At 52.5% G+C, this 20629-nt stretch overlaps 6 protein-coding genes across 6 annotated transcripts; 2 read left to right on the top strand and 4 right to left on the bottom strand.

Moving 5' to 3' along the window:
- Positions 1-423: 423 nt before the first annotated feature.
- On the bottom strand, positions 424-3264 carry HMPREF1120_01683 (uncharacterized protein). The gene is made up of 2 exons (XM_009155705.1): positions 1971-3264; positions 424-1921 (listed from the first exon to the last, which is right to left on the bottom strand). The coding sequence occupies exons 1-2, from the start codon at positions 2782-2784 to the stop codon at positions 909-911; spliced, it is 1827 nt and encodes a 608-aa protein (XP_009153953.1). The 5' UTR covers positions 2785-3264; the 3' UTR covers positions 424-908.
- Positions 3265-8295: 5031 nt separating this feature from the next.
- On the bottom strand, positions 8296-11813 carry HMPREF1120_01684 (valine-pyruvate aminotransferase). Its single transcript, XM_009155706.1, has 2 exons — positions 10776-11813; positions 8296-10684 (listed from the first exon to the last, which is right to left on the bottom strand). The coding sequence occupies exons 1-2, from the start codon at positions 11247-11249 to the stop codon at positions 9824-9826; spliced, it is 1335 nt and encodes a 444-aa protein (XP_009153954.1). The 5' UTR covers positions 11250-11813; the 3' UTR covers positions 8296-9823.
- HMPREF1120_01685 (uncharacterized protein) lies at positions 8364-9699 on the top strand (the record flags this gene model as incomplete). The annotated part of the gene is made up of 2 exons (XM_009155707.1): positions 8364-8771; positions 8830-9699. 2 exons carry the CDS (start codon positions 8364-8366, stop codon positions 9697-9699), a joined length of 1278 nt encoding a protein of 425 aa, XP_009153955.1.
- Positions 11814-12973: 1160 nt separating the features above from the next.
- Positions 12974-14806, top strand: HMPREF1120_01686 (AAT family amino acid transporter; the record flags this gene model as incomplete). Its single annotated transcript, XM_009155708.1, has 2 exons — positions 12974-13539; positions 13657-14806. The coding sequence occupies 2 exons, from the start codon at positions 12974-12976 to the stop codon at positions 14804-14806; spliced, it is 1716 nt and encodes a 571-aa protein (XP_009153956.1).
- A 191-nt stretch (positions 14807-14997) lies between these two features.
- Positions 14998-17929, bottom strand: HMPREF1120_01687 (uncharacterized protein). The gene has a single exon (XM_009155709.1). The coding sequence runs from the start codon at positions 16463-16465 to the stop codon at positions 15365-15367; it is 1101 nt and encodes a 366-aa protein (XP_009153957.1). The 5' UTR covers positions 16466-17929; the 3' UTR covers positions 14998-15364.
- Positions 17930-18172: 243 nt separating this feature from the next.
- On the bottom strand, positions 18173-20478 carry HMPREF1120_01688 (26S protease regulatory subunit 6A). Its single transcript, XM_009155710.1, has 5 exons — positions 19904-20478; positions 19429-19844; positions 18819-19367; positions 18647-18737; positions 18173-18588 (listed from the first exon to the last, which is right to left on the bottom strand). Exons 1-5 carry the CDS (start codon positions 20227-20229, stop codon positions 18570-18572), a joined length of 1401 nt encoding a protein of 466 aa, XP_009153958.1. The 5' UTR covers positions 20230-20478; the 3' UTR covers positions 18173-18569.
- Between the last annotated feature and the right edge of the window lie 151 nt (positions 20479-20629).

Genomic DNA, 20629 nt, shown 5'->3' on the forward strand with positions numbered 1-20629 from the left:
AAAAGTGCCCGACGGGCCTTCTAGACAGCAAGATCCGGCAAAGTATACTAGTACCAGGTAATGTACAAACACAGGCAACTAGATGCCACGAAATAGTCCTGTACCTACCTAGGTGCCTGGTATCTACCTCCAGGTATGTTTTCAGAGACACCGGCAGCGTAGAGCAGATAGATAGGCACATATTGTGGTTGTAAATCTCCTTCCTGCATCGTGCCTGGCCGAATACTAGTAGAATCACAACCGGAAATGAAGGGCCATTGTTGATTCTCATCTGTATGGCCCACGCTGGCTTCAGCAGGCAGTGGTACGACGAGATACAATGAATGTTCCTCCGTCTTCTTTGCGTCACTGGCACAACTGTGTCAATCACATCCTGGACCGACAGCCTTGTGCCACACATGATTGCGAAGTCACATCCACCATCGCAAGCCCATCACTTGAGGCACAAAGTAATCTCGGCTACTAGTATGTGAAAGAGACCACTAGGATTCTACTCTGCGCATGTTCTGATTCGCGGTGGAAATTCTTGATCTCGCCTTCATTACTACTACTACCCAGGTATTGTAGGTATCGCCCTTCCACATCCATGACCAACTCTTGGGCCCCAACAAACAGGCATTATCACTGATATTGCAAGCTTCCAACCAACCTAGGCACAATCGACTTTCCGCCCCCGAGACCAAAGACGACATGCTGAATAAGGTAGCCAAAATGATAGCTCGCCGGGTATCTCGTGTCTCTCGTCATTTCCTGTAACTCCGGAAGAGGGATGAAACATGATCCCACACATTCCATGCTGTCATTGCTATGCAGCTCCCGTAACACCTTGCTGATCCAAATGCATTCATTGCTTTTGCTGAGCCCAGCCCAAAGAAAGTGTCAAAAAGGGTTCACCCTCGTTGACTCACTCACACGAGAGTTCGACGAATGACAAACACGCCGATCTCTATAGCTGCCTCTCCGGCGGGCTCCCGGCTGTGGCGGATGCCGTCCACCACCTCTCGTGCCAGCATTCCTGGAGTGATCTCGATTTGACCCCGTCGAGCCGGCATCCGGCCCCCAGACTTGTGGTAGTCCACCAGATTCTGCCGCAGGCGAGGTTGTTCTTGTTCGACGTACCACTCTTTCCAGAGCGCCCGGTCAAGTACCACTTCTGCGGTCTCCGCGTGAACCACGTCGTACCGGCTGGGCAACCCACGCAAGGGAGCTCTTTGTCCCAGCTCCCGGCACATGGCCTCCAGCAACTGCCGCATCTCTTCAAAACTCTTCATGCCTGCCACACCGGCCATTCGCCCCAGCTGGATCGCAAGCTCCATGTAAAGACTATTCAACAAGATGAATTGACGGAGGAAGGGTTCGATAACAGGGCCGATGTATTTATTGGCAAATGTCGATCCTCCCAACTTGGTAGGATATACCAGTAGCAGGCTACCGTTATTGGCCGAAAGCTCGAGAAGGCGATCGGCGAGGTAGGATCGTTTGCTTAGGGTGAAAAAGTCGTTAACTTCCTGAGCCGTCGTGGGAGGCAGGTAGCGTTCAAGGATGGACACGTGAATACTGCTCGGTGCTGCGATGATGTTGGTGGACCTCGAACCACTAGCAGTGGACAGCTGGGTCTGGGAATGGTAGGCGGGCACAGCAGCAGCATGGGTGAATACGGTCTGATCTTGGAAATAGTCGTCGCTGCTCGAGTAGTTCGTGTTGGGCGTGGCGGGAGGGGACGCCGGGACTTCGTCCATGCTAATGACCTGCGAGACAGCGTGGGTAATGGTAATGTACGGCGGGTATGTGGAACGTCCTTGCACTTCCTCGACGACCTTTTCAAAGACAGGCCGCGTGGTCGAGGATTTTGCCTGTGACGGCAGTGCCTGGACAACCATCTGAAGTTGCTGCTGGCTGCTCGCATCGCCCAGAGCCGAAACTGTGATCATAGTCAGTAAAAGTTTGACAGGGAAGTTAAAAACTCATACCTAGATGCTGGCACGCTCGTCCAAGCCAGTTAGAGCGGCCTGTCTCATCCGGGTTCAGATCTGACCTTGCCGGCATCTGTATCTCTGAAGGTCTGGACGTGGGATTCGAGGAATTTGGTGCATGGTTATTTCGAGCAGATCGCCCCTCGATGTCCATGACTGTTCGCATGCCTTCCTCGGAATCAAAAACCGACGGGGCTTCCCAATCAAACGAGGCGGATTCTTCAGGGGGCGTAAGCGGAGGAACAACTCCACAAGAGGCGGCCAGAGACTGTGCGGTCAAGGGAGAGGAGTGCAACCAAGGTTGTGAACCAAATGCGCCCAGCGGTCCTGCTCCAGGAATTGGGACACTTGTTGATACGGGGATGCACACAGCTCGCACATCGTCCTTGTGTTCATATCTCGGCATCCTTTGATGTCTGTCTGAGGAGGCTGCGTTATCAACACTTCCGTAGCGAGGGAGTGTCAGCAACGGCCGTCGGCTAGGGTAGAAGTTGTCCGGACCATCTCCAGTGTCTCCATCAATCGAGCTCAATGAGGATCTTCTCCTCGTAAACCGCTTCGATGGCCTCTCTTTCGCAAGCCAACCCTGACCACTCCTCGGTCTGTTCAAGCAGAATCCCGCCCACGATCTTTGGCTGTCCAAGGTTTCACTTCCAGGCTTTCCCACGACCTCAACAAAGCTTTGCGGTGTTTCTTCTGGCCACTCCATTGTTGGAGAGGCCAACGGGACCTCTTTGATCTGGATAACGGTGGAGAGCCGCTTCGGTATCGTGAGCAAGCCATCATCCAGCGGCAGAGGCTGGGTGGTCATTGGCGAAGATGCAACCGTCGCCAACAAGGTCTGCTCGCTCGCAATCAAGAGGTAAGGGGAGACTCGAACAGTCGCAAGCAGTGACCTGAGACCCGTTGGCCCGTGTGGTTATCAACCAGTCTCGTTTGAAAAAGGCGAGTCCAGTGCGCTCATCGAGACCAGGGATCCGACGTCGCGCTGCCAGCCAGGTTCGCAGGACAATCTTGAGCCAGCCCGGAATCGAAGACGAAGACGAATTAGCAGGTAGAGAAGTGAACAACAAACGAGGTCGACGGCCACTGCAGTTCGAGAAAAGCCACTATGTCTGTCAGGCAGAGACAGCGCACTACGGGCACATACACCTTAAGCACCTAGGCTGGCACTGACAAAAGAAGAATATTGTCACGTCGGCACGCCTTGAGGGCTCCGGAAGTTACGTGGGCACTTGGGCCGCCATGGGGGGGATTTTGAGGCATTTGCACAATAGGCACAGACTTCTGGACATGCAGAACATTTGCAGGGCAGCGGAAGTGGCAGCGGTAGACGGTCGGTGGCCTGGTGGAGCGTGTCAGTTGGTGTCCACAGGCATCTGCTAGAGACCAGCCGTGGCCGTTGCGGGCTGTTGTTGGCTGTGTCGCCCGTGGATAGTGAGAGCGCAGGGCCGGGGGGATTGTTCTAGACCGCCATCGATCGGCCGCTGGAGGCCACTCACGGCCACTCATCTTCGTGTCCCCCAATCGTCCGCCAGGCATCCCTCGCTACCTTCTGCCGCACACTCGGCCTGTTCCACTCGTCAGCAAGACATTTCGCAAGGCGAGGCAAGGGACAAGGGACACGCTGCCACCGGGTGCTCAGAGGCCCAGGGGAGCTAGGGAGGCCGCAGAACCGAGCTGCCGTGGGCTTGCTTGACTACAGCACGCAGTGAATCAGGTTCGTCTTTTCCTCGCCGGCACAGATGCCCTACTAGTACTGTTGGTGGCTTATAACTGCTGCCACAGTAGCTTCACACAGGCATACCCAGTCTCTTCGTGGCAGGCGTCTAGAAGAGAAGCGAACTGCTGTTCTACACCTCTATTTAACGAACTCCCGCTAGATTGCCTCGATCCTCCCACGATGCACGGGAGATGACTCCAAACCAGGCCAAGGACCGCTCATCCCCAATCCCAAGTGGCCGGCAAATCTCGACCACTGAGCCCGCCAAAGCTTCAGCGGTACCCTCTACCTGATAGTGGCGACATTGTGCTTCGAATCTGCTTCTCTGCCGCATCGACCGAGCTGGTGCTGGACAAGAACTCCGGGTCGGAAATTCACTTTTACACAAGACGCTGGCACAAAAAAAGAGTTTGGCAGCTTAGGAAGAGGTCACCTTCAGTTGAGGCGGTGGCCCCCACACCTGTTCAGTGCTCGAGCGCTCACATGGGTCAGCGTGCTGTACAATAATGCTGTATACCATCGGCCGTCTGACCTCGTGCAATTACAAGGATCCTCGCAACCAAACATTACTTTGCCTGCATTTTACTTGGACGACCTTGGGAGACTAGACTTGCACCCATTTTGGAGCGCATGACACTATCACGAACACGCCCCCAGCGGGAGTTTGAGTGTTTATGCTGCGCACCAGACTCGAGGCGATCGGTAATTGCATTCTGAGTTGGCTTGTCAACCTGTGCCAGTCAGTGAAGCCACCATACCATGGCTCTAGTTATATTCTGTTCAACTTCAGGCATCGTGTATCTTCACCTGTCCTCCACCGAGCTGGTCTCGCCCTATTTCTGACGGCGCCATCTTCGAGCGGGAGCCCTAGAGAGCCTTTCGGCTGTTTCAGCTTTCAATATTTTCACACTAGAAAGCTTGGACAGAACGCCCGGGCCGAAGCTGGATACTTGCATTTTCTGTCCGGCCTCTAGTGTTTGTTTCAGCTCTAGGCGTATTCGTTGGCTCGAGCCATCGATGGCATCGGCTGCTTAGCTGGGCAGGCAGTGCTCCCATATGTGTTATTTTCCTGTTGCTACAGCCGGCTTCATCAGGCTCGCAGAGCATAGTCCAGCCATGTCGAATCAGTGGGCTGCCGACTTGAACCCTGTAGAGGCTTGCTTCCGAAAATGCCAGCTTTGACCACCTATCGCTGGTTGCAGCAGCATCTCCCCTGTCGATCAGTTGTCAACCGAAGCGGGCCAGTTCAAGTTCTGTGCACTACAATTGACAGCTGCCACTGTGGCTCAGCAGGTCTTTTTATTATTAGGATGTGAGCCCACCATCGTGACACATCTGGATTCTTTGTCATCGCAGCATCCTGATAGAAGAGCGTTGCCTGAGCGTGCAGCTTGGCACTAACAAGGCTACAACGTACCTAGGTATGCCCGGTCATCGGTAGAGGTCCGTCCTTGGCCCGCAGCATTACCATACTTGGGTCTCTGGCGTGTGCCCTTCCGGGATCAAACAACATTACGTGACAACTTTGAGGGGTCCAAGACATATCGGACTGAAAGAGAACACTGATCACTACCTTTCGATCGTCGCCTGTGATCATCTTTGCTGGATGCTGGCTTCAGAAACCGAGACGCCTGTTGTGACTTCGAGTGACAGCTTCCGCGGAACATGCAATGTGAGAACGACGACAATATTTCGAGTCAAGAATCTAAATGCGAAACAACTGGTGAGTCTAGATTGTGCCTCAACCCGAGCATTTGGCGCTGTATTTTCTTTTTCCATAGAACAGGAGTTGGTTTCGCCCTTTTCGAAGATCCCGTTTGCTTCACAAGGCTGCCGTGTTTCGAGACATCCGAACAACGTTGGCCCATGGCGTCCCGTGACAGCGTGCTCCCCACAGCAGTCTGGAATGGGCCTTCAGACGCTTTCGCTACCAGGATCATCTATTGCTCGTGGAATCCAGGTCCATATGTTTGTCCTCCAGTATAATGGAATTTCTATGACTCCAGGAAAAGTTATAGGTTCAGACTTTTGACCCTGCTCGTCTATCCAGACAGTGGATACACCTTTGCTAGGACCCCAGCTGCCGGTGGTGTAATTGGCGTTGCCGAATGGCCCAGGACCGAGGGCTGCGGGTGCCTGTTCCATACTCCGCCGCTCATTAGTTTTCGAATTGCTCAAGGTTCGCGACGCAAGCGCCCCGGCCAGCGTTGACAGAGTCTGGGCCGATGCGAAGGTTTGCGAAACCGGCGGTTCAGGTCTGGCTTGACTCTGGCGGACTGTTCGACTTACCTGCCAGGTAAGGCTCTGACCCATGTTATCCGGTCCTAGTTTGAAGAGAAAGCATGGTTCAACCCAGTCCCTGCCTCCAGGTTAGCTTGGATACGCAGAACCATCTCGATCAGCTGTCTCCACAGGTTCTGACAGATCCAAACCGAACAATTTTCTGAACAAGGTCTTGTTTCCTCGCCGCTTTGATCAAGAATTGAGTAGGCCGTTCCTGAATGCGTGACAGCAAGGAAGAGAAAAAGTGCCAGCAAAGACACAAGCAACTCCATTGCATCCAGTATAACACAGGTTGCTGCGAACAGGGAAATTGAGCGTTTGAAAGGCCAAAGACACACGATTATGTCGAAACCAGAGCTGGAGCTTTGAGTGAAAATTCTCAAGCGCTGAGCCCTTGCACACTGGTCAGGTTGGACAGCAACGTTACTGTGTAACCGCTGGTCGGATGCTGTTATACAGGCATTGGGGCCACAGGCCATTTCATATCTGCCCGATCCGTGACACCTTCGGCGAGATTCGCCAACTGAAGACCACCTTCACCGGCAGGCTTCAAACACTGAACGGCTTGGACGCAGGCATTCATTGATACCATAGCATGGCTTGTTTATCCAGCGCAAGTTGCGCACGCGATCATCAGCCCCCTGGTCAGCGTCCCATGTTGTCTAATGCCACACCTGTGGCTTTACTGTGCCAGTGTACAGGTGGGAGCGGTTTGAGTCCTGGACGTATCTGTACGTTTCCGTTTTATGGCACATGTTGCGCTACGGTCTGGAACAGCTATCATGCGGCTGTCCAAAGGGAAGAGGCATTTCTAGGCGACAAGCCATGTCAAAACTGTTGGGTATTCTCGCATCAAGGACCCTGTTGTTGGGTACCATGCTGTTCTGTCCCGACCGCACCTCGTGCAGCCACATGATAAAGCCAGAGATGAAGCCAAAGCAGTTCCCTTGTCTGTTGTTGGAATCCAACGCTTGCCTGTACGAGCCTTAAACGGATTCGCGACCGACTGTGCTTGAGGTACTTGTCATTGCATAAAAGGAGGATACCAGTTGCAGCTGCAAAATCTGCAAATCAAGACGAAAAAGATTCGGTCGGGGTTACTCCCATCTTCCTTCGTCTTGATTTCGTCAGTATCTGTCTTCTTCCCCTGCACTGGTCGTTTACTCCCGTGAAACTGCTCGCACATACCTGACTTTGCCATGTCAACCGTGCACGTGACTATGGCAAGGGGCTGACTAAACAGAATGAGCGTACGGCCGAACAGTAAGTGGCTGGCGCAGATTCGATGGCGGAGCAAGACATACATATATGTACTCTACATTCCCGTTCTAGACCTGTACACACATGAGCCTCAGCCTCAAAACTTCGAGATCTTGAACTTTAAACCTCATCGTGCTTGTCCCGTCAGCGCCGCCCGCTGGTCTGCTATTTCGTCCGAAAATGACATGGTCTGCGCCTGGGTGGCCACTTCAATGCATCCTCGCACTTGAATACAGTAGCGGGCGTAGACAAGTCGTCGTTCTTTCGGCAACGGCATGAGGCAACAGGCTTCATCTTGAATCCCGATCTCCTGCCCTTCTCTGGGAACCATGACAACTGCTAGGAGGAAACTGAGAGAGACGAAGCCCAAGACCAAGACCTTTACGGGGTATGTGCGAGGCTTTTGTTATGAAGAGTGGCACATACTGATCGAAGTTGCTCCCTGGCAGTTGCTGGACTTGCCGGGCACGAAAAGTGAAGTGTGACTCCACACGCCCGGAATGTGGTCGCTGCAAGAAAGCAGGTCTAGCGTGCGGAGGATACGACCTGAAGCTGTACTGGGTCACCGATGAGGACACGGTCGCGCCGTCCGCGATCAAGCGGCAGGCAATGACCTTGCAAGGTAAGCTCGATCAGACTTCAACCTGCCTTCCGCCCAATGTAATGCCTCTGCCAAGTTACTGTTTCGGGGTCTCGATGGCAAGAAGGCGACTGACCGTGTGCTTCCAGGCTGCTCGAGTTGGACGTTTCGGCTCGACGAAGTCGATCGTCAGATAGCAGATCTTGATGCCTGCGTTTCAACTCCGTCTTCAGAGGTCTCAATCACCGTGGGACCGTTTAGCGTCTTCCGCGCAGGAGTGCCTGCGTTGGAAGAGTCCCAAGCGGCTGAGCTAGGTGAGGAATGTACGCTTGAGCCGGATATACCGGCCTCGGGAGAAGATACTTCTTCTGATGGCGAAAGTTTGTCTGGTTATTGTTCTATGGAAGGAGAAGCTTTAACGGAGATGCCATCAGTTTGCGGGGACGAATGGCAGCTTCAAGTCTCGTCACCAAGAAGGGAAGCTTCATCGCTCGGGTACGGACTAACTTCAAGTCTATTTGGTGATCCTTTGATCCATCGTCTTATGGATAACTATGTTTGCACGGTTGCCAATCTCCTTCCGCCGTTGCCACACCCACAAAACCCATATGCCTCGATCTACGTCCCCAAGGCCATGTACGGCGCATCGAACCATTTGTTGGGCGTAGGATACTCTGCATCAGAGGTACCCTCAAGTAATGTCGCCATCTTCTACGCTCTTCTGGCAACTTCAGCTTTTCACTTGCGGGGATCTGATCTGGACGGGGCCTCCGAACTAGACCTCACTGCTCGCCGATTCCGTGCAAAAGCATTCGCCTATCTCCAGAAAGCGCTGCAGGAGCCTCTCACAGCTGGTGAAGACCAAGGTCTTGGCCTAAGCAGCACTTCATCAAATTCTTCGACAGCGGGGGAAGCAATCATCTCAGCAATGCTGACCTTGATAACTACGGATGTAAGTTAGGCTTCGATAATGTACAATCATCTATTTGCTGACATTATCCGGCTGCCAGGTCGTGGAAGGTTCCATGAGTGAATATTGGATTCACCTCGATGGAGTCAACCGATATGCTCGGCAGTTGCGCAGCGAGGTAGGAGAGTCTTCAGGGATCGATCGTTTGATTGCAATTTCATCGTTTCTCTCAACTCTTGCCAATTCGACTTCCGTCGATCTCCCGCCAATCCCTTGGTCCGATGACAACCTCACCATGTCGGATTTGAGCTATTCAGATTCCGTTGTGACAGATGGACTCGAATTCGCATATGGGATTACACCAACTTTGGCAAACTTGATGCGGCGGGTGGTCGTTCTCGCTCAGCACATTTCCTACTATATCTCAAACTCACTAGACCTGCCCCCACGCCTCATTTCGGCGTGCATGAGCTTCTCGGAGACGCTGTCGCAATGGTCGATCGAGTCGGAGCCGCTCTCCAGCATGCTTACCGGCACAGATGCTGACATGAACATCGCCCTGCTCCTGGCCAAGAATCATACCCTTGCTTTCGCCCACGGCCTCAGGGTGTATTATCACACTCGCATCCTCCCGTGCAGCCCGGCCGAGATGCAACGTTATGTTGATTGCGTCGCGAACCATTTGACCATCATCGAGGAAATCAAAACCGCAGTGGGATTTGACTACAACACCGCGGCCACTATCACCTGGCCGGGATTTATTGCATCCTGTGAAGCTGGCCGAGGCCGCCCACGCGAGGTCTGGTACCGCTGGTGGGAGGGCATGATAAAGTATCGGATCGGGAATATAGCACACTTGTGGAAAATTGTGCAAGAGGCCTGGAGGTTGAAGGATGAGGATGGCTCAACCGAGGTCCCTGCTTGGATGCCAGTACTCCGCCGCAGTGGGAAACGGATACTTGCTGTGTGAAGGAAAATGGAGTCTTGCTTGATGGCACGAATCTGTTGTGGATTCCCATGCCGAGGGCGGCGACAGCTCCAGGTTGTGTGACCTCTGTTTCCTCACAATATCACAGGAGATAGCCTAACCAATCTCAGGGTGCAGCGCTTACCATGGCTTTTTCCAGCGCCTTGCCAACCCTCCGGATGCCTTCGACGATTCTATGCTCGTCCTCCCACGCGAAGCAAAGGCGAACGCCATGCTTGATCGGTACACTGGCCTCATCTCCCACGACCTCAAAATTTCGACCTGCCCCCACAACCACCTTCTCCTCTCGTTCGGCGAACTCGGCAAATTCACTGCCGTCAAGTCTATCAGGCAGATGGAGATAGATGTAATACCCACCCTGCACGGCTGGGCATGGCTGGCGAGGGACTACCGACTCCGACTTGTCCCCAAAAGAGACGAGGACGGCGCCCTGGGGCAGAAGGTATTTTTGCACAGCATCTAAGGCGATTGCCGCACGGTGGCTATAAGCAGGGATCAGGACCTTTTCAAGAAAGTCTTGAACTGCTCCGGAGCGGATGGCTTCAGCAATCATCGAGGCAGTAAACTGGCTTGCCGACCCTCCGCTACGCGTTGAACCGCACTTTGACAACCCCAGCGCGAACAGTTCGGTGGATTCGGTCCATCCTGTCCGCAGGCCGGGGCCGAGGACCTTGGAAAAGGAACCGTTGCTCACGACATTGCCAAACTTGGAAATCACACCCCCATCGAGGGTCTGATCGACATCCACGAGTCGAGGCACGGCAGCCTTGCCCAGCCGGGACGGCCCCCAGTGCAGCAGGTCATAGACGTCGTCGGCTATGACCAGTGCATCATACTTGCGCGCCAAGCGCACAAGTTGCTCTCGACGGCGCAGAGACATAGTCTTCCCCGAAGGATTGGAAAAAGTCGGAACACAGTATATGATGTTCTTAAAATGCTTCTGACATGGCAGTGGGCGTTTTGTGGGCTGCAAGGTTTGAAATTCAGGGTCAGCATGGTTGTTCAAGCCAAGTAAGAAACACGGCAAGTTTGTAACACCGAAAGAGCAGGATACTTACGCGCACGTCCAGCCATCCATTTTCAATGTCGTCGCGGGACAGTAACTCCTCCAGCCGCTCCAGATCGATGCCTTCCTGGTCCTCAGGAACGGCTTTGAGTCTACCGGCGAAGCCGTTGTCTTCGAAGATTCGACAAGCCAGGAAATACGTCGGGGCAACCATGTACACATTTTTGGTGTAGGACGGATCAGTATACACCTGGAGGATGCAGGCCAATGCTTGACTTGCACCTCCAGTGATGGTCAACCGGGAGGGAGATGTCCATGGCGTCTGATAAAACTTGGACAGGAACGTAGACAATGTGTCTAAGAGACAATCCGGTCCTGGGTCTGGGCCGTAAAGTAGTGATGGTGTATACAAAGATGGATTTGCAAGCAGTGTTTGGGATGCCGCCTCGAGGAGTGATATAGGAAGCAGCCTGGCGGATGGCCAACCCTGGAACAGATCGATGACGGGGTCTTCGGCAGATGACATGTTGCTGATGCTGGACGAACAAAAGAGAGGAACCGAATCACAAATAAAGCAGTCACGTCGACAAGGGAGGAACAAAGGGCCTGAAAACAGCTCGTCTCGAGAGCTGCATGACCTTTGAGGCTATATTGAAGGAACAATCGAACCAGGATCAAATTCTGTTGCTACTACCACCTTGCTATCACCACCCCGTTAGTATTTCGCCATCTAGGAGTCCTCAGACAGGGCCTGGCCACTGAATTACATGGCCGGCGGCACTCGGCGGCCATGCCAGAAAGAAACTTCCCCCGGAAAAGCAGATGCTGTGGAGGAAACGATAATATGCCACTTGCTATCGGTCCGTTGTTTAATCGCTAACCATGAACTACAACCACTGACAGCTGGGAGAAAGCATCCCAGGGAATCCTAGGGAAAGCATGGCCGGCAGCAGAAGTAGCAGTCAGCGAGAAAAAGCATCCGAAGCTTCAGGATGCCTCATGCTGTTTCGTAAGAGGATCGTCGGGCTCCAAGGCAGCGATAAACTCGTGGGAAACGGTCAGCGAGTCCCGCCTGGCGCCAGCAAGGTGGTCGGACGATCCTGGTCTCGCTGAGAGCTTCCCTCACCAGACGAGGCAAGGCTGGTTGCCGGTCTGTCGGCAAATGAAATCAAGGTTTCTGATGCCAAGACTCGATCGGACCGGGCCCCGGTGCAAAGAAAGGGCTTACGCTAACTCGTTGAGGTTAAACATGCCAAGGCTGAGTCTATCTGTGCGCGTGCTGCAATTGGCCCAAAGCCAACGTCCCTCTTCGCCTAAGCCTTGCCATGACAAGAAAAAAACTCGTTGCCAGTCCACTTCCACCACTACTTCCGCTACAACTACCAATGCTTCCACACCAACTTATCTCGGTTGTCTGCTCATGATCTCGTGGAGGATCCATTACGGATGGAGAACTTGGAGGCGACTGCAATATTGGGTATTCGGTTCACCAGAAGGCCATAAAGGGGTGCCAGTGTGGCAAGCTAGGGCTTCTCTCCTCTCTCCCTCTCCGCAAAAAGGGCTGGCTACCTATAGGCCATCAGGCTAGTATCTTCAGTCATCTAGGACAATAATGGATTCGATCGGCTATGGCAAAAACCCCCCGCCAAAAATGGTCCACAGATGCTACCTTGCATAGCTGGGCGGCAAATGCCCAGTCCCTGGGTCGAGACAATTGGGTGGTTGCCGTATGGCATTCTACAATGTAGCCATTCACCAACAGCTGGGCTATCGCGGAGTTGGAGCCGCTGGTCTGGCCGTTTGACAATCATCACTACTAACAATCTGGTGATGTCTGTTGAGCTCTTTCCTTATCTCGACGTCGTAAACGCTGGGCACAGCGCTAATCAAAGCACCCATGATTTGCAACGACAGCCTACCTACGCGCCTATTAATATTGGGTTCAGTTCCGCGTGTATATACATATCTATATGGGTGTGACTCCTTCTATCCTTCTCATCTCTGTGACCGGGCCACAAAAGTGCTGGCTGACTCCCACCCTAGCCTCCCTCAACCCTTACAGTACATCCTGTTGTTTTAATTGTGCTTTCCCACCTTGTGCCCAAAGGACAAGCAAGGTCTCGGGCTGATCTATTCCGCTCTTTGACTTGCTCGATATCCATACTACCGTCTCAATTCGACTGACAAAGATCTTATACGCCACTCGGTGTTTCCTTTTCCCCTTGGGCGTGTCGAGCCCATCCAGCAATCATGGGCACCGAGCTTGAGTCCAAGACAGCTGGGCAAGATGGCGAGGTGGTGTCGGAGGTCTCTTCCAACCCGCAAGAGAGTACCATGAAGGAACACACCGATATGTACGAACGACACCTTTCAGAGTCGGAATGGCAACAATACGGACAAACCAAGCGAGGCCTGACTCCTCGACATGTGCAGCTCATGGCGCTGGGAGGGTCCATCGGAACAGGCCTATTTGTCGGAATTGGTGGCAGTCTGTCCAAAGCCGGGCCTCTGTCTTTGCTTCTGGGTTACCTTTTCTGGGGAATCCTCTTCGTCTGGCCTTGCAACTTGTGCGTGGCCGAGATGTGCGCCTGGTTACCGGTGCGTGGTACGATTTTTGAACTTGCCGGGCGATACGTGGATCCTGCGTTGGGGTTCGCCCTGGGCTGGACCTATTTCTTTGCCGGGGCCATGTTGGTGTGCACCGAGTATTCGGCCGTCGCGACGGTGATGCAATATTGGAACACGGAAGTCAACCCGGCCGTGTGGATCACCATGTGTCTTGTCGTTTGTTTCATCTTGAACATTGCTGCTGTTAGGTGAGCATTTCTTTACACCATGGATTTCCTCACCCCCTCCCCCCAAGAAGACGACCCCCGTTCCACCATCCCGTCCTTTTTGGGTATATGATACTAACTCAAGTGCGTTCCACGCAGATGGTACGGTGAATCTGAATTCATCATGGCGTCGACCAAGATATTGCTCCTGATCGGATTGTGTCTACTCACATTCATCACGATGGTGGGCGGCAACCCGAAACACGACGCATACGGGTTCCGGTACTGGAAAGACGGCATGGCCATGCACCCATATTACACCACGGGGACGACCGGACGATTTTTGGGATGGTGGTCAGTCGTGCGGTACGCGGCATTCACGGTTGCCGGGCCGGACCTGATCTCCTTGGCGGCAGGCGAGATCCAGAACCCACGCCGAACAATCCCGCGAGTTGCACGACTGGTCTTCTACAGACTTGTTGGGTTTTATGTTTTCGGGGTCCTCTGTGTTGGAGTGCTGTGCTCGTCGCGCGACACCCGACTGATGGGGGCTTTGAAGGACGGCTCGGCAGGCGCGGCCGCATCACCCTGGGTGATTGGGATTGAAAACCTGGGCATCACAGGTCTCCCCGGATTCATCAACTTTTTGATTATGTTGGCAGGCTGGTCGTGCGGCAACGCGTACCTCTACTCGGCCAGTCGGACGCTGTACTCGCTGTCCCGGGACGGCCAGGCACCCAAGTTCCTGATGAAGTGTACGAAAGCCGGTGTGCCCATCTACTGCGTCGTCGCCGTCAGCTTGATCTCCTGCATCACGTACCTGGTCGCCTCGGACAGCGCCGTCACGGTGTTCTACTGGTTCGTCAACTTGACGACCATTGCGCTCATTGTGACTTATCAGGGCATGTTGTGGACTTATGTTGGCTGGTGGCGCGCCCGCGTCGCCCAGGGTCTCGATCCCAACAGTCTGCCCTACAAGGCCCCCTTTGGCATTTACATCTGTGGCTTTGCCCTGGTCATGGGTCTCGCTGTCATGTTGTTTATTGGGTTTGATGTGTTTGTGCCCTGGGACACGGAGGGGTTCGTCACCTCGTACTTTGGAGGTGCTTTTGCCGTCGTCATGTTTTTCTTCTGGAAGTTCTTCAAGAAGACGAGGTTTGCGGATCCGGAAACCGCGGATATCTATTCTGGTAAAGCGGAGATCGATATGGAGTGCAGACATTGGGAGGAGGGTGGTATTGAGGAGGCTGAAAAGGCAAGGTTGGCGCAGATGAATTTCCTCAGGAGGACTTGGGAGAGGATGTGGTAGGAAATAGGAGTGCGGCGGTGTGCCTCTTGTTTTTCTTGTTTTATGATCGTGTCAAATATTGTTGGCTGTTGAGGCTTTTGTACTGTAGGGTGAAGAGAGAGCGAAGGAATAAAGAATAAACAAGCTTGACAGAGACAGATTCCTCTCGTCGCGGATTTAAACCCTTGTTATACGAGTAGTCTCGTGAGTGTGTCGTCTTATAATACAATCCTTGCACTGCTTTGCTTTACATTCCCCTTGCGAGGCTGCGATATACTATCCCACGATACATATTTGCCGTGTACATTATTGTAGACAGAATCAGGACATGATTCATTTTGAGTCAGTATCATCTGTCAAAATCATGAACAAAAGCCACCCTTGTAAGTCAAGTACCAACAGAACACAGAAAATCTATTCTAACCGTGACATTTTGTTCCATTAGGTATCGCGACACTAATTATCCTTGACCTCATGTAGTGTTCCTCCTTCTTCTCGTCCTCTCCAAACCCTATTACCCTATCTGTTGCATCCTGATCTCATCCCTTCCCCGGCCCATCCTCTTTTTGGTTTTTCGTTTCAAGTGCTAGACTTATTTATCCTCTCCAGCTCTTTAACCGTATACTCCCAAACCCGATCCGCCCCACGCTTCTCTCTCAACTTCTTGAGTTCATCATTGCCCCCATCAGGAATCGCATCCGAATCCTCACCGACAATATAAACACCGAATCCGACAACACCATTACTTCCCTGTTGAACATCCGTCCCAGCAACTCCAACTCCTCCTTGATTTCCATTTCCATTTTCAACCCTCCTAAACCTCCCACTCGTGGCCACAAACAAAGTCCTCTCCCCCGCCTCTTCCGCCGAATGTGTCTTCATAACCCACCCACTGAGTTTCTTAATCAGGCTATAAATCCAATTATACAAGAAAAAGGAATTCTGAACCTGCAGCGCCGTATCCGGAACCATACCGGGGAAAGTATGGATGAAAACAACCTTGTTGTTTTCCGGCAGTGATCCCAACTTCTCCAAAAACAACGTCGTCATACTCCCCGCTGCGCCCATGGCGTAGAGCGGACCATATGTGTTTGGCTGTGTCATGCCCAAATCGTCTAGGACCAAAGCACCTTCTTCGCCAGCTCCCAATACGCTGACGACACGGGGACTTGGGGCGCGACGTAACAACGGCAACAAAGTCAATATGATTTGCGCGCGGGAGTGGAATCGGATTGCCATTAAGCGCTCAAGTCCTTCGGGTGACCAGTCGGGTTTGCTGGTCAGGGCGAGGTAGCCTGCCGTGAGGATCAGGAGGTCGATTTTGGGCGAAGCCTCAGAGGCAGAGCCAGAGATGCTTTGACGGGTGGTTGCGTCTCGGACTATTTCGTCTGCTGCCCGTGCTGCGTTGCGCACGAGCGTCAAGTCGCCTGCGACGATCGGGATCAGTGTCGCGGAGCTGTTGAGCGGTTGGAATGTTTTGGAAATCAGGGTTTGTAGGCGCGTCTCGTTGCGGCCGACGAGATAGATAGTTGGGCTGGATGTGTGTTTGAGAAGTGCGACCACGGTTGTCAGGCCGATTCCGTTGGTCGCGCCGACTACGACGGCCACGGGGCCGGGGCCGCCGCCGCCGGCGGATGAGAGGGAGTTGTTGCTTATTAGGACGTCGGAGTAGGAGACCATTTTGCTTTTGGTTTTGCTGTTTTTGGTCTTGTTGGTACTGGTTTGGTGTTCGTTGAGATTGGATTGTGATTGCGTAGATGTTGTTGTTGTTGCTCTCGTTTGAGTAGTGATGGGACTTGGATACTGTTGCGCCAAACCTAGGCCCGGAAGCTCGGTATCTGTATCTGTTGTATGCCGATGGCAGCGACTGCTCGAAATGAGGTAATGAACCTGTCCGTTTCGTCGAGGTGTGGAGTGTGTGAATGTGTAGTCGTGTCGGAAAATGTCGAATATGATTTCGAATACTACCGATGCCGTTCGCGATATGAAACTAGAGTCTTTTGGGATCAAGGACCTATATTTGGACCAAGCTCAGGATGTGCGATGCCAATGGGCGATATCTGATGAGGATGAGGCGGATGAGGCCGGTATAGTAAGGCAAGGCGTGATAAAAGCCCAGGGCACTCTTATCCGCCGACGTCGGGTCGTGTCGTTTGGAAACGAAACGGTGATCTGATGTGATGTGATCGCCACAACTAGGCGATTTTGGCTATTGACTCCCTCCTGTTGGAAAGTCAAGTCTCGTCGCTGGAACCCCGCTCGTAGGATCCAAGTTCGTTTGCACAATAAATGCAGTGCCTTGTACTGTGGATAGATACAGCAGCTGATCGATCGATTTCCGCCTTGACGACTTGTGTGTTGAGCAACGAGGATGAAGATGAAGATTGTGAAAGGTAAATCCACAACCTATGGGTAGGCAGGTATATGTATATGTACACCTAGGTAGGTGTAGGTATCGTGAACTGAATGTTAGTACCCACTACTCACTCGGTTCGGGAGTTAGTGTAGATAAGTAAGCAGGACTAATCTTTGTAATAGTACAGCACACTGTAGCGACACTCTGCTCTAGGGGGATCATCGGGGAGATATATATACTGTACTGACCAACCAGTACCTCTCCTTTGAGCAGGGGGGAAGGGATCTGGTCAGTGTGCCTCTAGGACAAGCAGGAGTCGGATTTCAAAGTCCTCTCCGGATGAGAGGAGAGGAGAAGCACTGGCAGAGGACAGGACACATCAAGCTCCGACTCCGACCGGACGATGGACACTGTGATAGGTTGTAGTGACTTCAAGGCTGGAATCTAGCTTTTAGCTTTCTCGTAGTACAGTAGTAAAGGACAACGTCACGGTAGTCATCGAACTGGTCGTCGTTAGGAAGCCGGAAGGCGTGCTTGTCACACTGGCACTGGCTCCAACCAACAAGTCTACGAGGCTGACGTAGTGTACTGTTACTGTTGCCGTACGTAGGCCCATGGAGCCCTCCGGATATACTGTAATGTGGTCCGAAATGAAATATGGAACCATTCTGGACCAGTGGCTGAGAAACGCAATTGCAACCATCGGGATGACCTGATGATTCTGCGCCGGGATCATATTAGAAATCAGCTGGAAAAGCGAAACACAGACAGAAAGAAAGACTGCGAAAGAAAGTGAGTGGAATGATTTCAATGACACTACTGTGTCGTACTAGTAGCGCCTCGATATACCTATGGACATCGCTTATCTCAGCAGGCGCTGGGTTTCGGCTCCCAAAGAAGCCGGAAGCCGAAGTGGGAGTGATTGGACTACAACATCGCACATCAACAGTAAATACGAGTAGTAGAGTGGTACCAACCATCATGCAAGGCGAGCTGTATTTGGGACATATTCGTAATCATGGAAGATGTGGCCGGGTCAACTACAGCATTGTGTACAGTTTCTAGGATAGGCTTCGGAAAATGCTCAAATGCTCAGCGGAGAGCAGGCCTTCAATTGGGATCCTTCACAAGCTCACACTATAGAGCATGAAGGAACTGGAGCCAACGTAGCTTCTATCAGCCAGACATTGTCACGAATCCGACGTGCACGATCTCGTGAAAGGGCTCTGTGAATACAATTGAGTCGATGCAAACGCATCCATTATCAAAGGCTGATAGGCCAAATGCGCAACGATCATCGCCACGGACCATGGGCTCTCACTCCATTGTATTCTATGTAAGACGAATCCGACGACCTGGTCTGTTGTACATGCCATTTCATGGCTTATGCCCCAAGCCCCATGCTGGTTCGCTGTGAACAGACGAGTTTTATGCGTAAAAGTTGACACTGTGAGATGACAGTCAGTACTTGTAAACTCGACATCTTTTGAATCATATCGACTTACGTGTCTTTCTTCTTCGCTTGAACTTCGTTGATACCATCGACAAAATGCTCGTGGAGGACCTTGGAATGACCCTTGCGAAGTGCGATCATGCCTGAAAACGAAGAATGTAAGTAAACTTGTCAAACAGAACAAGACAAAATAGCCTCAAGGCTTCATCAGATCAACAACGTACCCGCTTCAACACACACGGCTTTGAGTTGGGCACCTCCCATTTCGTCGGTGGATCGAGCCAGCTCTCCCCAGTTGATGTTGCCTTCGTCGATGGTCATCTTGCGAGAATGTATTCGAAGAATCTGGGCACGCGATTCTTCATTTGGAAGAGGAAACTCGATCTTGCGATCGAGTCGGCCGGAACGCAGCAAGGCCGGGTCAAGCACGTCGATTCGATTGGTGGCAGCAAGAACCTTGATTCTTTCATCCGAAGCAAATCCATCCAGCTGGTTCAACAGCTCCAACATGGTCCGTTGCACTTCTCGGTCACCGCTCTTCTCGGAATCGAACCGTTTGGTGCCAATGGCATCGAGTTCGTCGATAAAGATGATCGAGGGTGCCTTTTCCTTGGCCAGGGCGAAACAGTCTCGCACAAGTTTGGCACCATCACCGATGAACATTTGGACCAACTGAGGACCGGCAAGCTTGAGGAAAGTGGCGTTTGTCTGAGCAGCGCACGCACGAGCAAGAAGGGTCTTGCCCGTTCCTGGTGGACCGTACATCAAAGCACCTGTAACCTGAAATTAGTACTTTAAACTTTGAACGACTTGTTGTACTAGGACAGCACGCACCTTTGGGAGCCTTAATGCCAATCTTCTTGAACCGTTCGGCTTCCTTCATCGGCCACACGACCGCCTCGACCAGTTCTTCAATCTGCTTGTCAAGACCACCCACGTCGGTGTATTTCTCAGTCGGCTTCTCGTCCACTTCCATCGCCTTGACTCGCGAATCATACTCGGCCGGCAGCGTGTCTAACACGAGGTACGAGTCTTTGTTGACGCCAATCAGGTCGGCCGGCTTGAGCTTGTTGTGGTCCACCAGCCCAATGAGCGGCAGGAAGATGGTCTGTCGCGTACTGGTCTTGATGACTGCAGACTTGCCCACTCTAGTAGCATCCAGGTCGATGTTGGCACCTTCCTCAGCTGCTTCGGCGTCGACATCGAGGTCGAGAAGTTCGACGACATTCCCAACAAGGTACGGTAATTGTCTGTCCCGGAGCACATTAGCCACCCTGCGGTTGCGGAACAACACAACCATTCGACTTACCTGTTCTGCTCAATCTTGTCCAAGTTGTCCTTAATTTTCTCTTTCATCGTGGTCTCTTCATGTTTCAGCCGCTGGAACTCGCTCTTCAGAATCTTTAGCTCATTCTCAAGTAATCGCCGCCGGTTGATGATGTCTCTGGTGCTAGAATGCAGGATTTCCGCATCGATGTAGTCTTCCTCTTCGTCTTTCTTCTCCGGTTCAGCATCCTTCATCTCGGCATCTTTCTTCGAATCGCCATCGGAAGGTTTCTTGTCATTGTTTTCATCGTCCTTCTTTTGGTCCTTCTGATCGCGCTCGATGTCATCCAGGTCTTCTAGGGTAGACATGGTGGCTAGGGTTGCTGGAGTTCTTCACGGGTGTGTCGGGAGGAGCGCCGTCAAGGTTGACCTAGGAGGAAGATTGACTGACTGATGGGACGTCAAGCTTGTGGACTGCGAGATATCTGAAGATACAGCTTGCAGCAGGCAATGTCCCAGTGTATTCGTCCAGATACCTTTGATGTCCTTGATAGACCGACCGACAAGGCAACTTGCACGAGTGGCTCGACCACTCGCTGCACTCACTGCGCGGCGGCGGCGAATCATTTGCGCCGCCGGACTCTACTTGGCGCCACCAGCACTCAGCTGCACCGCGTCACTCCTCGCAGCCTGATGAATGAATATACGAGAGACTCTTGTACTACTCAAACGCTGTAGTCTTACATCCATACACTGTCAAGCCTCACTC

This window comes from Exophiala dermatitidis (assembly GCF_000230625.1).
Source record: "Exophiala dermatitidis NIH/UT8656 unplaced genomic scaffold supercont1.2, whole genome shotgun sequence".
Classification (NCBI taxonomy): Eukaryota; Fungi; Ascomycota; class Eurotiomycetes; order Chaetothyriales; family Herpotrichiellaceae; genus Exophiala; species Exophiala dermatitidis.

Coding starts and splice junctions, on each gene's coding strand:
- HMPREF1120_01683 (XM_009155705.1), bottom strand. CDS start 2,784: ATGACCACCCAGCCTCTGCCGCTGGATGATGGCTTGCTCACGATACCG. Junction 1,922..1,970: donor ACGAGCGTGCCAGCATCTAG/GTATGAGTTTTT, acceptor CTATGATCACAG/TTTCGGCTCTGGGCGATGCG.
- HMPREF1120_01684 (XM_009155706.1), bottom strand. CDS start 11,249: ATGTCATCTGCCGAAGACCCCGTCATCGATCTGTTCCAGGGTTGGCCA. Junction 10,685..10,775: donor ATGGATGGCTGGACGTGCGC/GTAAGTATCCTG, acceptor CAAACCTTGCAG/CCCACAAAACGCCCACTGCC.
- HMPREF1120_01687 (XM_009155709.1), bottom strand. CDS start 16,465: ATGGTCTCCTACTCCGACGTCCTAATAAGCAACAACTCCCTCTCATCC.
- HMPREF1120_01688 (XM_009155710.1), bottom strand. CDS start 20,229: ATGTCTACCCTAGAAGACCTGGATGACATCGAGCGCGATCAGAAGGAC. Junction 19,845..19,903: donor GACAAGATTGAGCAGAACAG/GTAAGTCGAATG, acceptor GCTCCGGGACAG/ACAATTACCGTACCTTGTTG. Junction 19,368..19,428: donor TGGCATTAAGGCTCCCAAAG/GTGCGTGCTGTC, acceptor TTCAGGTTACAG/GTGCTTTGATGTACGGTCCA.